This window comes from Mobula birostris, chromosome 17 (genome assembly GCF_030028105.1).
Source record: "Mobula birostris isolate sMobBir1 chromosome 17, sMobBir1.hap1, whole genome shotgun sequence".
Lineage (NCBI taxonomy): Eukaryota > Metazoa > Chordata > Chondrichthyes > Myliobatiformes > Myliobatidae > Mobula > Mobula birostris.
Genome location: NC_092386.1, coordinates 22623279 through 22636830, shown reverse-complemented (window position 1 = coordinate 22636830; position 13552 = coordinate 22623279). Strand labels below are relative to the sequence as shown.

At 37.4% G+C, this 13552-nt stretch overlaps 1 protein-coding gene across 1 annotated transcript in view; it reads right to left on the bottom strand.

Annotated features, from left to right (window-relative positions):
• Positions 1-7669: 7669 nt before the first annotated feature.
• fer (fer (fps/fes related) tyrosine kinase) overlaps positions 7670-13552 on the bottom strand; it is a 120720-nt gene continuing 114837 nt past the window's right edge. Inside the window, exons 19-20 of the mRNA XM_072281363.1 lie at positions 11807-11940; positions 7670-9023 (exon numbers count right to left, since the gene is read on the bottom strand). Of these exons, the coding sequence (XP_072137464.1) occupies positions 8949-9023; positions 11807-11940 (209 nt within the window). The 3' untranslated portion in view covers positions 7670-8948. The remainder of the gene's footprint in view (positions 9024-11806; positions 11941-13552) is intronic.

Sequence of the window (13552 nt, the reverse complement as noted above, 5' to 3'; positions counted from 1 at the left end):
AATCAGTCTGATGGCCTGGTGGAAGAAGCTGTCTCTGAGCCTGTTGGTCTTGGCTTTTATGCTGCGGTACTGTTTCCCGGATGGTAGCAGCTGGAATAGATTGTGGTTGGGGTGACTCGGGTCCCCAATGATCCTTCGGGCCCTTTTTTTCACACCTGTCTTTGTAAATGTCCTGAATCATGGGAAGTTCACAACTACAGATGCGCTGGACTGTCTGCACCACTCTCTGCAGAGTCCTGCGATTAAGGAAGGCACAGTTCCCGTACCAGGCAGTGATGCAGCCAGTCAGGATACTCTCAATTGTGCCCCTGTAGAAAGTTCTTAGGATTAGGGGGCCCATACCTAACTTCCTCAACCATCTAAGGTGAAAGAGGCGCTGTTGTGCCTTTTTCACCACACGGCTGGTGTGTACAGACCATATGAGGTCCTCGGTGATGTGGATGCCGAGGAACTTAAAGCTGCTTACCCTCTCAACCCCAGATCCATTGATGTCAATAGGGGTTAGCCCATCACCATTCCACTGCAGAGAAAAATTACAAGGATGTTGCCAAGACTGGAGCACCTAAGTTATAAGGAAAGATTGAATACTTTATTCCCTAAAATGTAGAAGATTGAGGGGAGAATTCATAGAGGTATATAAAATTATGAGGGCTATAGATAGGGTAAATGCAACAAGGCTATTTTTCCACTGAGATTGGGTGAGATCAGACTAGAGGTCATGGGTTAAGAGTGAAAGGTGAAATGTTTAAGGAGAACATGAGGGAGAACTGCTTCATTCAGAGGGTGGTGAGATTGTGAAATGAACTGCCAGTGCAGGTTGTGGATACAATTTCGATTTCATCGTTTAAAAGAAGTTGGAAAGGTACATGAATGGGCTGGGTATGGAGGGCTACGGTCCGGGTGCTGGTCAATGGGACTAGGCATATTAAATGGTTTGGCAAAGACTAGATGGGCCAAAGAGCCTGTTTCTTTTTTCTATGACTCTATGATCCCCATAACTACATTTGCCCAGTTGCTCTGCATGAGTCTCACCACTAAAAAGTTCTGCTGCTAATTTCAATTGACTTCATTCTTATTTTACTTTCTGATGCTAGACTTGGTCAAACGTTGCTTTGATATCACTTGAGTGAGATTTTCCTGGCCTCTGAAATTTAGATTTGTCTCAATTTGTCTGGAACCAAGTGGTCCTGGTGAAACTGTTAGAGATAGCTGGCCTGGGATTAGGCTCACCATCCTGCAGAAGCGCATGTAAGGGTATGTATTTACTTTCAAAGGATTTTGAGGAATTTTTAATTGTAACTATAAATGATTTAAATCTATTTGAATGTTTTTTAAATATCTCTGGCAGCAAGTTGTTTAAAGCAGGTGGGGTGTTCTGAGGGTGGAGCTGAGGCTTCAAGAATCAAGGCCTGTATGCGGCTTGAAACCTGACCTAGCTCTTAGGTGTGGAAAGTCAGTTTAGTCAATGACTTGCATTCAGATAGAGTAAATCCTGGGAAGCACTGGGGCCGGGAGTCAGAGCAGTAGACAAGATCTTGCATAATCCTTTTCAGTAAGCAGAGCGACATAAACAAAAGACAAGCTAGTGTTTATAGTGTGTTGAATTGCAAAACAAAACAGGCTCCTGGGGCTGTGTAAGACCAGATTTACAAAAATCTGACTTTAGTTCACCCATAAAATTTGTAAAATTTTTAAAAAGATGGCAGAGTTAGTTACAGAAATACAAACATCTTCAGGAGTTACGGAATAGTAGTACCAGCAAGCAGAGGCAGCAGATAGTCAATAGGCAAATGACATACTATTCTCCACAGTGAAACTCCCTAGCTTCCTTGGCTGCGTAAGTCTAGGGAAGACTGGTTCTCCCCAGTGTCTTCTCTCTTCATCCCCTGCCGAACCAACCCCCCCCCCCCCAAGACCAACCTTAGTGTCCCTCACCAGAAAAACCTCTCCCTAATTGGATGGCACACATTCCACATCATCCCTTATCTTCAACAATAACCCTAACAGGCTGAAAGCAGAGCAGACTACTCTTACAAAACTGCTAAATGAAATACCTACAGCATAACAGTAAAGATGTGAACCAGGGCTTTACAACAGTAAAGGGATTGGAGTTCAGAAACAAGGAAGCTTTGTTACAAGTGTATGTGGTGTTGGTGAGGCACACCTGGAATACTATATTCAAAGAGCAATAGGACAACTAGAGAGAAAGTTGGTCTCCTGAAGGATCAGTGTGCTTAGCTTTTTGTGGAGTTGCAGGAGTTGGATGAGGTTGTGAACAAAAGCTTATCTGTATTTATTATGAAGGACACGGAGGCTAGTGAGTTCAGGAAAAATAACAGTGATAACCTGAAACATATTGATATTATGAAGGAGGTGGTGCCTGGCACTCCTGAAGCACATAGAACTGGATAAGTTCCTAGGACCTGACTAGATGCATCTTAGAATGATGTGGTAAGCAAAGGAGGAGATTGCCAGGGCCCTGAGGTACTAGAAGACTGGAGGATGGCTAAAGTAGTGCCTTTACTTTTGAACAGCTGCAGACATAACCCAGAACTATAGGCCAGGTAGTGTTGTGTCAGTAGTTGGAACATTACTGGAAGGGATTTGGAGGGACAGAATGTATTTATTTTTGGAAAGGCAGGGACTGATTTGTATAGTCAGCTTGGCTTTGTTCCTAGGAGATCACATCCTTCAAATTCCATTGAGGTTTTTGAAATAGTGACCAAGAGGATTGATGAGGTTAGGGAGATGGATGCTGTTTATGTGGACTTTAGCAAGCCTTTGTCAAGATCCCAAATGGTAGGCAGGCCCAGAAGATTAGATTAACAAATTGGATACAAAATTGCCTTGGTGATCAGTCAAAGTGGAGGGTCCTTTACTAATTGGAGACCTGTAACCAGTGGGCTTTGTGCTGGGCTATTTACTATTGGTCATATAAATGACACAGAAGAGAAAGTTAATGGCAGAATTAGTAAATCTGCAGATGATACCAACATCGGTCATATAGTGGACAGTGAAGAAAGTTGTCTAATGATCTGAATACAACTGAAAAAGTGGGCAAGGCTATACCTTTTGGAATTTAACTCAAACAATTTTGAAGTGATGCATCTGGGAAGTTAAACAAGGCCAGGCCAAAAACCATGAATGGCAAAGCCCTGAAGAGTGTTTATGAACAACAAGACCTTGGGGTACAAGTACATACAGTACCATGCGAAGGTCTAAGGCACCCTGGATTTTTAACATAAATTTTGTTTCAAATGTTCATTTTTTTGTCTTCTGCATTAGCGTGTCAGTAGAAAAGAGCAAATTTTAGATTTCCAAACATTCATTTTCTAAAAAAAGTTATAGAAATTTCTGCATTTTGTTAAAGAAAGTAACAAATTAAGTAATAGACCACTTTTCAAATAAAAACTTGATAACATTGTAGGTACTTAGCCAAGTGCATGATTAAACAGGCTTGCAGATTTGGGGCTGAATTTCTGCAAATGGAGTTGGTGATCTGGTCAGAATTAATGATATCCTCAAAGCTGAAGTACAAGCAGATTCTCATCCATTACTCCGTACCATCAGGGAGGCATCTGATCAGTCCTAACTTCATTCTACAGCAGGACAATGACCCCAAACACATGGCCAAGGCCACAAAGAACTATCTTCAGTGAAAAGAACAAAGAGTTCTGCAATAGATGGTATGGCCTTCACAGAGCCCTGATTTCAACATCATTAAGGCTCCCTGGGATTACCTGGAGACAGAAGCAAGCAAGACAGCCAAAATCTGCAGAAGACCTATGGCAAGTTCGCCTTGATGCTCAGAACCTACCAGCTGATTTTCTTACAGAACTGCAGGACGGTGTACCTAAGAGAGTTGATGCAGTCTTAAAGGCAAAGGATGGTCACACCAAGTATTGATTTCATTATTTTGAAAGCATTTTCACTTTACAGAAAATGTTTACATGTGCCTCAGATTTTTGCACAGCACTGTAGTACCCTGACAGTGACACAGGTAGATGATGCACTGAGAAAGGCATATTTCATTCATCAACTGAGACATTAAATACCTAAGTTGGGACATTATGTTACAGTAGTATAAATTGCTTGTATTTGGAGTATTGTGCACAGTTGCTTCAGCATGCCGTAGGAAGGATGTGATAAAGCTAGGGAGAGTGCCAGAGGGCTGAACTTATAAGGAGAAATTAGATAGTCACACTTTTTCCCTGCAAGGTCAGTGTGTTTAGAACAAGAAGGCATAGATTTAAGGTAAAGGATAAAGATTTGATCTGAGCCAAGTTTTTCTAGCAGGAATCCTGGGTATGTGGAATGAGCTGCCAGGGAGGTGTAAGAGGCAGATACTATTATGATTAAAGGCGTTTTGACAGCTATACGGATAGGCAGAAGCATAGGCAATATCCTGAAAGTATGTACTACCTGGCTCAAGGACAGCTTCTACCCTGCTGTTATAAGACTATTGAATGATTTCCCTAGAACAAAAAGATGGACTCTTGACTTTACAGTCTATCTCATTGTGACCTTGTCTTGACTTTACAGTGACCTACAGCCTTGACTTTAGTCTATCTCACTGTGACCTTGCATCTTACTGTCTACCCATAGCACTTTCTCTGTACGATGTTACATATCTCAAGGAGATCTGATTTTTTTTTGTGTGAGAATGACGTAATGGTCTTTTGGAGGTCACCTGATGTAATTTTCCCGCTGATGTGAGGTCACGTGATGACGTGCACCACAGGTATATAAGGGAAGACCTCAGATGACGCAGTTAGTTTTTAGTTTTTCAGCTAGAACGTTAGTGTCTCCGTTTCTGTTACGTATTTACTTTATGACGCAGTTTGATTTTAAAACGGAGTGTTATGTTCTGTTGCAAGGTACAAGAGTGCTGGACTGGCAATTTTTGCCAGATGTGTTAATGTACCTTTTTCCAGCAGTATTGGAGAGTGAAGACTTCATCCAAGTACGGGATATGAAGGATTAAAATAAGTCGGGAATGTTCGGCAGTTTAATAAAGGATCGACCTTATTGAGTCTTCATTGAAGAAGTAGCGACCTGCATCGAAGATAACTCTTGCCAAAAGAGCAAGGAAGTTCATGTAAAGGTTTGCTCTCTCTAAAAGAAATTAAGGTCAGTTGTTTTAAACTGCTTATTTCCTGCATCGTGAATCCTTTGGACAGAACCAACAGGAAAGTCGCGTCTATGAAAAAATCCTTCCCCAGAGAAGGCTCTCCCAATTGAATGTATAAATCTGTTAGACTTTCGAATTTACCATTTTAAGAACTATATCTGACTTCACTGCTTTAAGAACTGTTTTTGCATTTAACGCTTTAAGAACTAGTGCTGAGTGACGATTTGTTGAACGGCTGCATAGTGGTTAACTTCCGGTTAAGGTTTTCATTTATTTTTATTATTGTTTATCCATGTTTAATAAATGTTTGGTTGCTTTTATATAACCTGTCTCGATTGATATTCACTGTTGCCGGTTATGTAACAACGGTAATACTTCATTCTGCCATCTGTCATTGTTTTACCTTGTACGACCTCAATACATTTACAAGAAAGTGATCTGTATGGACAGTATGCAAGGTAGATTTTTCATTGTACCTCTGTGGATGTGACAATAATAAATCAATTTACATTGGGATAATTGTAGTTCCCCATCAGCATTGCCTTTTTTTTTGTAATATCTCCACTTACTTTTTTTTGTATCTATCCCACTTGTTAGAGTACATTGTGTGTGTGTGTGTGTGTGTGTATATAGTGTTCCCTCTCTTGTTTCTTAGCTCCAACTAGATTTTGCCTTTGATCATTCTACACCTGGATTATAATATTCTTTCTAATCATCATTGCTCCTTTTTCCACTTCCTTCTCCTTCCTGACCACTTTCTATCCAGGAACATTTAACACCTAGTTCTTCACTTTTGTCATCAAGTTTTATTAGTCACCTACATATCATATTCCAATGTGGCTGTCTGAACCTGTAATTCACAAACTTAATTTAACATATTGAGTATTCAACTACATTTAGTTATATCATTTCCATTCACCTGTTCCAGTAGTTATCTCGTGCGAAGTGTCCTTCCCCATTTCTCTCTCAATCCCTTAATTTTATTTTATCACTAACTAGAGTCAGAGAGAAGTACAGCACAAACAGGCCGTTTGGCTCATCTTGCCCTTGTGGAGCCATTTTGACTGCCTATTCCCATTGACCTGCCCTCCATACCCCTACCATCCATGTACCTATCCAAACTTCTCTTAAAAGCTCACACTGCAACACTTGTGCTGGCAGCTGATTTCACACTCTCACAACCCTCTGAGTGAAGACATTTCCCCTCAGGTTCTCCTTAAACTTCTCACCTTTCACCCTTAAGCCATGACTTCTGGTTGTAGTCCCACCCAACCTCAGTGGAAAAAGCCTGACTGTATTTTCCCCATCCATACCCCTCAATTTTGTATACCTCTATTAAATCTCCTCTCAATCTTCTACGTTCTAAAGAATACGGTCCTAACCGATTCAATCTTTCCTTATAACTCAGGTCCTCCAGACCTGGCAACACCTTTGTAAGTTTTCTCTGTACTCTTTCAATCTTGTTCACATCTTTCCTGTGGGTAGGTGACCAAAATTGCACAGAACACTCCAAATTAGGTCTTACCAACGTCTTATATAACTTCAACATAATATCCCATCTCCTGTACTCAATACATTGATTTTTGAAGATCAGAAGCTCCAGTGATCTTATAAGTATTTACCTGTAGTTGTTTTCACTTTGCCTTTTCTCTGGTTCCTTAATAAAACTGGCCATTCATCAACAGTGAACTTTTATTCCTAATTAATCTTTATCTTGGACTTCACTGCTTAAGGTCTAACATCAACAATGTATTTCAATGGAACTTCTACCACGCCCAGATTTATTTCCTGAACTGTTATATTGGATAGACTGCATATCAGCTAAAATAACTCATGAATATAGAATTATATACCTTCTATTATCAATTCTATCAAGGTAATACAACTCATCGAAACTTTGCTGACCTATTTTCATAGGTCAGAAATGCGCTTGAATATTTTTCTCTTCTCTGTCAAACTCTTTACCCTCTCAGTAGTGAATTTTATCCTTTGGTTCAATTCGAAGATTTCATATGATTATTCTCCAAACGTAGTGTCTGTGCTCACAGTGGACGGTTTTTTAAAAGAGCATTGCAAGCCCAATCCTTCTGTTTTGAATCCTTTCTTTTCTGAAACCATTAAACAAAGGAAATGGGTAACTTCACCCTCCAGATTCAAGAAGGTTCAGATAAGTAGTGAAGCACTTCAGCTGGCATTCAGTTCTAAGTACAGGTAAAGGCAATAGTACCTTGACATACACAGTCAATAACATTAAAATTGTCATTTGATTCTGCTGATACTATATTTGGAGATTTTTATACCTTAGGTTACAGCTGCAATGACCAACACAATAAATTCTAAATTAAGGTGGATGACTCCTTATGGGTTTTCACACACAAAAAAAATCTATTCTGACACATTTCTGACATTAGGTCAGCAGTAAAACTAAGTAGTATAAGAATTAGTGTGAAATAAACAGGAATGTCCAAGGCCTGGTCCTGATAGTGTACTTTACAGTTTTCCAGTATTGATTAAAAACAACAACAATACAGAGTCTCCATTCTTTTTATTAAAGGATTACATAAATATCAACAGACTTATTAGTGGTATTTGGTCTAAAATGACACAGAAGCAGTTCAGGAACAAGTCTGCAATTCACAATAGCACAGAATTCAGAGAATATAACATGACATTTCAAAATCCCTGTAAATTCACTGTAAAAACAAAAGTACAAAATAAATAAATGTTAACACAGGATTGTTTTAAAAAAGTACAAAAGACAAGGTTCTGTTTGGTATTTTGAACATGATTTCCCCCAATGGACATAGCAAAAATTTCATTTAATTATTTTGGGGTAGAAATATTATACTGTACATCATTAAAAATAAGACTTTAAATTTAAGCAAACATTGACAGAAAGATTGAAACATTTTTATGAATTACATAGTTCCAGTGTTGAAAGTTTGTTTTACTTTCTTTGAAAAAGATAGAAGCTTAATATTAGTAAAAGAAAAGGTGCATTTAAAAAAAATAGAATTCTGGTCTTAATTATGGCACCAAATAACACTGCAATGGAGCTTTTGAAAAGTAAAATACGACTTGCTATTTGTTATTATTAGTGGCAGCAATTATATTAAATGGCAGCAAAATATAATTTGGTTAGTAGAAAGGTAATGCATGTATATGGCACACAGCAGGAAAGTGGAGGGTTATAGCCACTGGGCTGTGGCAGCGTGAAAGGCATCAACCATGGGACATGAGGCAAGGTAGACCTTTACTTTAAATCACTGATTTTAAAGTAACTGGACATTCTGCATTCTAATATAGTCACAGTAATAGAACAGCAATGGGCCAAGTATAGTTTGGTTAGAGAGAATGCAATTAAGATGATTAAAGATTGTGGGGCAACTGAAAATGAAAACAGAAAATTCAGGAGCTACTCAACACGGAAGGCCACATTTTTGTAGAAAGCAACAAAGTTAAAGTTTTCAGGTGAACATTTCTTTCTCTGCAGGTGCTGAGCATTCCTGTATTTTCTTCTTATTATAAACATTATGGGCCTGTGCCAACTAAAAAAAAGGGGTCAAACTATCAAAACCATGCACTGAGAGAAAAGCGTTAAATCCCATTACTTGAAGGTGATTTTAAATTTTTGATATTGCTGCAAGACCAATTCTGTTAATTCTCATACCAGTTGAAAAAAAATGGCTACAATATTTACTGGGGCCTGGCAGAATACAAACCATCTCCCATATTTTTCTTCTGTTTACATTTACCAATTGAATGTAAAATCTCATCTGACGTCAGAGATTAAACCAAACTTCTGTTTGTATCTCTGTTAGGAGTTCCCTTCACAGGTACGTTGGTATTGCAAGTCTCCTCTACTGTGAAACATCTTTCCTAGGATTCTAATCTATAGGCAGTGAGAAAAAGCTTTTAGTGGCAATGTAAAAGCCATGTGAATTTCAAAATACACCACTGATTCCATAATGCACTGATTATAGTAAATTTAAATGCATTTAAATTAGGATTATTTTTGTGATCTTCACTCATGGCTGGATAATGTGGCTATGTGATATTTCATCATAGGTGAATGTATAGTCATGACTGTGGGCACAGTACAAACAACACACTATCAATAATTCCATAATAAAGTCAAAGTAATCACCTTTTTTTTTTGCAGGCAAAAACACTTTTTTCCACCCAGTTTAAGGGAATTTACTGATCTTACTGTGACTAGTTTCGGTTTACAAAATTGATAACAGAACAGTGTGAAACTGATGGGGTAAAAAAAAAAATAAAATTCCATTGAGCAACCAAGAACACTGGTTTAAAAATACTGAGAATTCTGTAAACACACTACTGCACCAAAACCTGCTTTTTTTCTGTGGAACTTGCCAAGCATTCATTTTTCATGTGCAAAGCTAAGTTTGCCTTGGAAACAGTGCAATGAAAGCAATTAAATATTTACTAAGTGGAATACTGGGTTACAAATGTAAACTTCATTCTTTTTAAAACAAAAGCCCTTATATTGGATTAGTTATATAAAAAAAACAATAAGATCAGTAGCTGTTAAATAATAATGTTACAAAATTTTTTGTAAATGCTGCACAAAGTACTCAAAATATACTTAGCACAGCTTAGTTTCTATTAATACAATAATTCTCTAGAATCTGAATTCATAAAATTCCTATATATGGTACTGATGTTTACAAGATAGGTTTAGATTTAAAACAATTGTAAATTACTTTATTTATGTAAATTCCAAAATTGTCAAAGACCAATATTGCCTAAACATATTAAGCAAACTGATGTGTAACACATCAACTCAGGCTTGTAAACATTTGAAAAATGGAACAGTGGAGATTTTAGACCTGAATATTTAGAAGTATCACCAATGGTACCATCATTTACAGTACAGTATTTCAAATTGTTTCATTATTTTAGCTATATAATTGTAGGTACTGAGTTCAGTATTACAAATCAGTAAGTGAGAGTAGGCAAATGTACTGTTCTCATACTCAAATACCACAAGGGACAAAATTATTATTGCAAAAAAATTCAGATGTGAAACAACACGTAATTAGCAAAGCATGCAGGAGCTCAGCTATTCGGCAATGGTTGCTTTATGCATCTTTATTTCAGAAATAATTTTCTGAAACAGAGATTCTCTCAGCCTATGTCCTGAAACTTATCACAACTTTCAATCTAATTTCAGCAAGATACAAGAGATAAATACAGGAAACTGAAATTGGAGTTAGAAGATCTGTGGCAAGTATCTAAGCAATAAAAATTTGGCAAATGAATAATGCTTTGAAAACATCACAGCTTCCTTATAAACCATAACCGGATCAGGCGCCGGTATGAAATAATGAAATAAAACTTTCGCACAGCATTAAGGAAACGTTGTTTCTTAACAGTGATCTCCAGCTGACTTACTTCTCGCAAGCCATACTCAAGTCTGTGCTGTCTTAATAACAAATGGTGCCCTTGGAAATTCTCTGTATATTAAAGCAGGAGAATCATACAGTACATCTGCAATAATATGGTAAATCCAATTTAAGAAATTAAATGTTTTTTTTAAATGTGTATCAGGGTAAAAGACATAGAGCTTTTTAGCCACTGGATGGTCTTTCTACCTCTAATGACGGTTCTCCAAAGTCATACAGTTTTAATATGGATTATTTTTGAACAGTTACAAATTAGGAAATACTCCATTGCGTCTGCAAGCTTTCTCTAATATTTTTAAATAGTTACTGTAATTCACTGTGAGAAATCATTAATTCAGATCCTTAGAAAATAGGAAAGGCAGTTTATATTCAAAGAGTTAACATTCAGCAGTGAATATTTAAACAGAAAAACAATCTTGTCCCTGTTAAAGATTGGCCAAATGCCCAGTTTTGTTTAGAAAATACTCAAACATTTTAAGAATAGCTGCAAAGTACATTTGTAAGCATAATGATCAAAGGTCTCAAAATTGAAATAAATGGAAGAACAGTTTTAACATTTCATTCAAAGAGAGAGGGACCTTGCAGAGTTTAGATTATTGGAATATCAGGTACATTATAGAATTGTTTTCCCTAATATCTGCAACAACTTGCAACACCAAAAATTATAGGTAATGGCAATCAATTACAGCATGAGATAAATCAAAGTTCTTTTGCTGGTGTTTGTTTTATATATGCAATTTAGTCATTTCAGTGCTTTTTATAACATATCAATATTCCCCGATCAGGATGTTTTTTCCCCTTTGGAATGTTGCGAATCTGATTTCTACAATACTAAATTTAAAATACACCAGCTTTAAATCAATTCCACTGAAATTCTTGGTATTGCATTTCAGTAACACCCCAAGTAAATGCACCAAATCTCCTTGTTTTACTTACATTTTAGAAAATGATTACCACAGAACTTTACAAGGAGTTGCAAGGTAGTTGTGAAAATAATTTGCAATTAGTCTTTTTTTAATAAAACGTTGGAAAGGCCTTTCTCCATAATGTACCTTATCATTATTTACAGGCCAGAATAACAACAGGAAATAAATGATTATAAACTGTAAATAAAATATATGCTAATGTGTTTACATAATTTTAATTACAATGTGGAAGGAAAATTGTAATTTCCTGATCTTTTTTGTTTCAGTACTTGAATACTGAATTTCCTACAATCAGCATTTGCTCTGTTCCACTATATTACCTTTTTCTTGATACCCAAGAGTTCTTTGTGTACATCACTGAAATTTGGTCTGTTTTCTGGTTTGTACTCCCAACATTTCAGCATTAAGTTGTAGATATCCTCTGGACATTTCTGCGGTGCAGACATCCTGTAACCTGAGGAAGCGTTAAGGTATATTTTAATATTTGCAATGCTCCCCTCTCTCTCCAGTAAGAACAATGCTGACTGGATCTTGGCATCAGCTTTTACTGTTCTTCCTGCTTCCTAAAGATCAAAATTCTGTTTACTCCAGCTTTCAAATGATTCAACATCCTGCACTCTCCCACTTTGAGAAATCATTTTTATTACTAATTGGCAACATGTTCTGAAATTAATGTTAGATTTGTTCGCTTTCTCAATGAAAGAAAATTTATTCGCAATGATGACTTTGAGACAGCCTAATCAATACAAGGGCCAATTCATTTTTGTGCACCGTAGATGTCCACATAACTTCCAGGTACTTATTTTTGAATTACTATTCTCGTACAGGATCTTTAGATGCATCATTCTTCAACTAAACAATATGTTTGGTTTCATAAATACCTTTGAAAGTCATTTACAAGCAGTTATTATAATAATAATGCTGTCTAAGTAATTATAATTTTCAAACATTCCAGGTGAATTTAATATTTACAGGGAATATTATAAATAAAACTACAACGTCAGATTCAGTCTCAAGTAAAACGTCATCTGAAATGTTTCTCAAAGTGGGATCCGTGAGAGGTCGCTAGGGGTTCCGCGTGTTAACACGATTTAAAAGAAAAAAAATCTTTTTTTGAACTTGGTGCAATGCGCGATGCTAGTGCTCACAGTGACCGAACAGCCCCGTTAGCAATCTCATTAGCGGTCTCTCAGCCCAGTACAGCAGTACGCAGTAGGACGACGGTTATCTGGTTGAGTCCATTCTCAGTTTTTGACGCAAGGTAGAGGAAGCAATTGATAATTGATGAGCACTGTATTGCACAGAGGGGTGGACGGTATGCTGATAATGAGTGCTGTATTGCACGGAGGAAAGGATGGTTGGCTGATGAGGAACATGAAGTGCGTTTTCCGAGCATTGAATGGACGCACCCAACTGGGCTGTGACATCAACTTCACCCTCCCGAATAACTCCCCCAACTTTCCCTTACACACTGCTGACTGGCTTATGGGAATGAACAAACTACCAGTGTAGTAGAAAATTGGAGGGAAATTTTCATTCTAAAGACAGTCCAGTGTGGTGATTATTGAAGAGGAGGTGTGAGATGGAAGAGGAGGATTCTAAACCTACAGACAGTTCTGATAAGTTAATGACGAACATACAATCTTCTGAGTCACTTCACTGCACTAGTTCAACAATTGACACAAAAAAAGTCTGTCTTTACAATGAAAGCTACTTATCAATGGATTTTCATGGACTGGTGATCCAAGTTGTCCTATTCCATTGTGCCTGGTCTGTGGCAAACAGCTTACAAATGTAGCAACGGTTCCAGCAAAATTGAAACGGCACTTGACGACAAATCACAGCCAAAGAATGCGAAAAATGCTGATAATTTTAAATGACTACTGGAATCTTAAAACAAACAGGTTAAAGCTTTTTTTAAAAAAAAAATCACAATCAGTAAAAGGGTTCAGGAAGCAAGTTATTTAGTAGCCTTAAGACCAGTTCACTTGAGAATGTTTTAAAAAACGGAGTGAAAACCTGGAAAAGGGCATACTAATCCCCTGCTACATACAGAAATCCAGTGG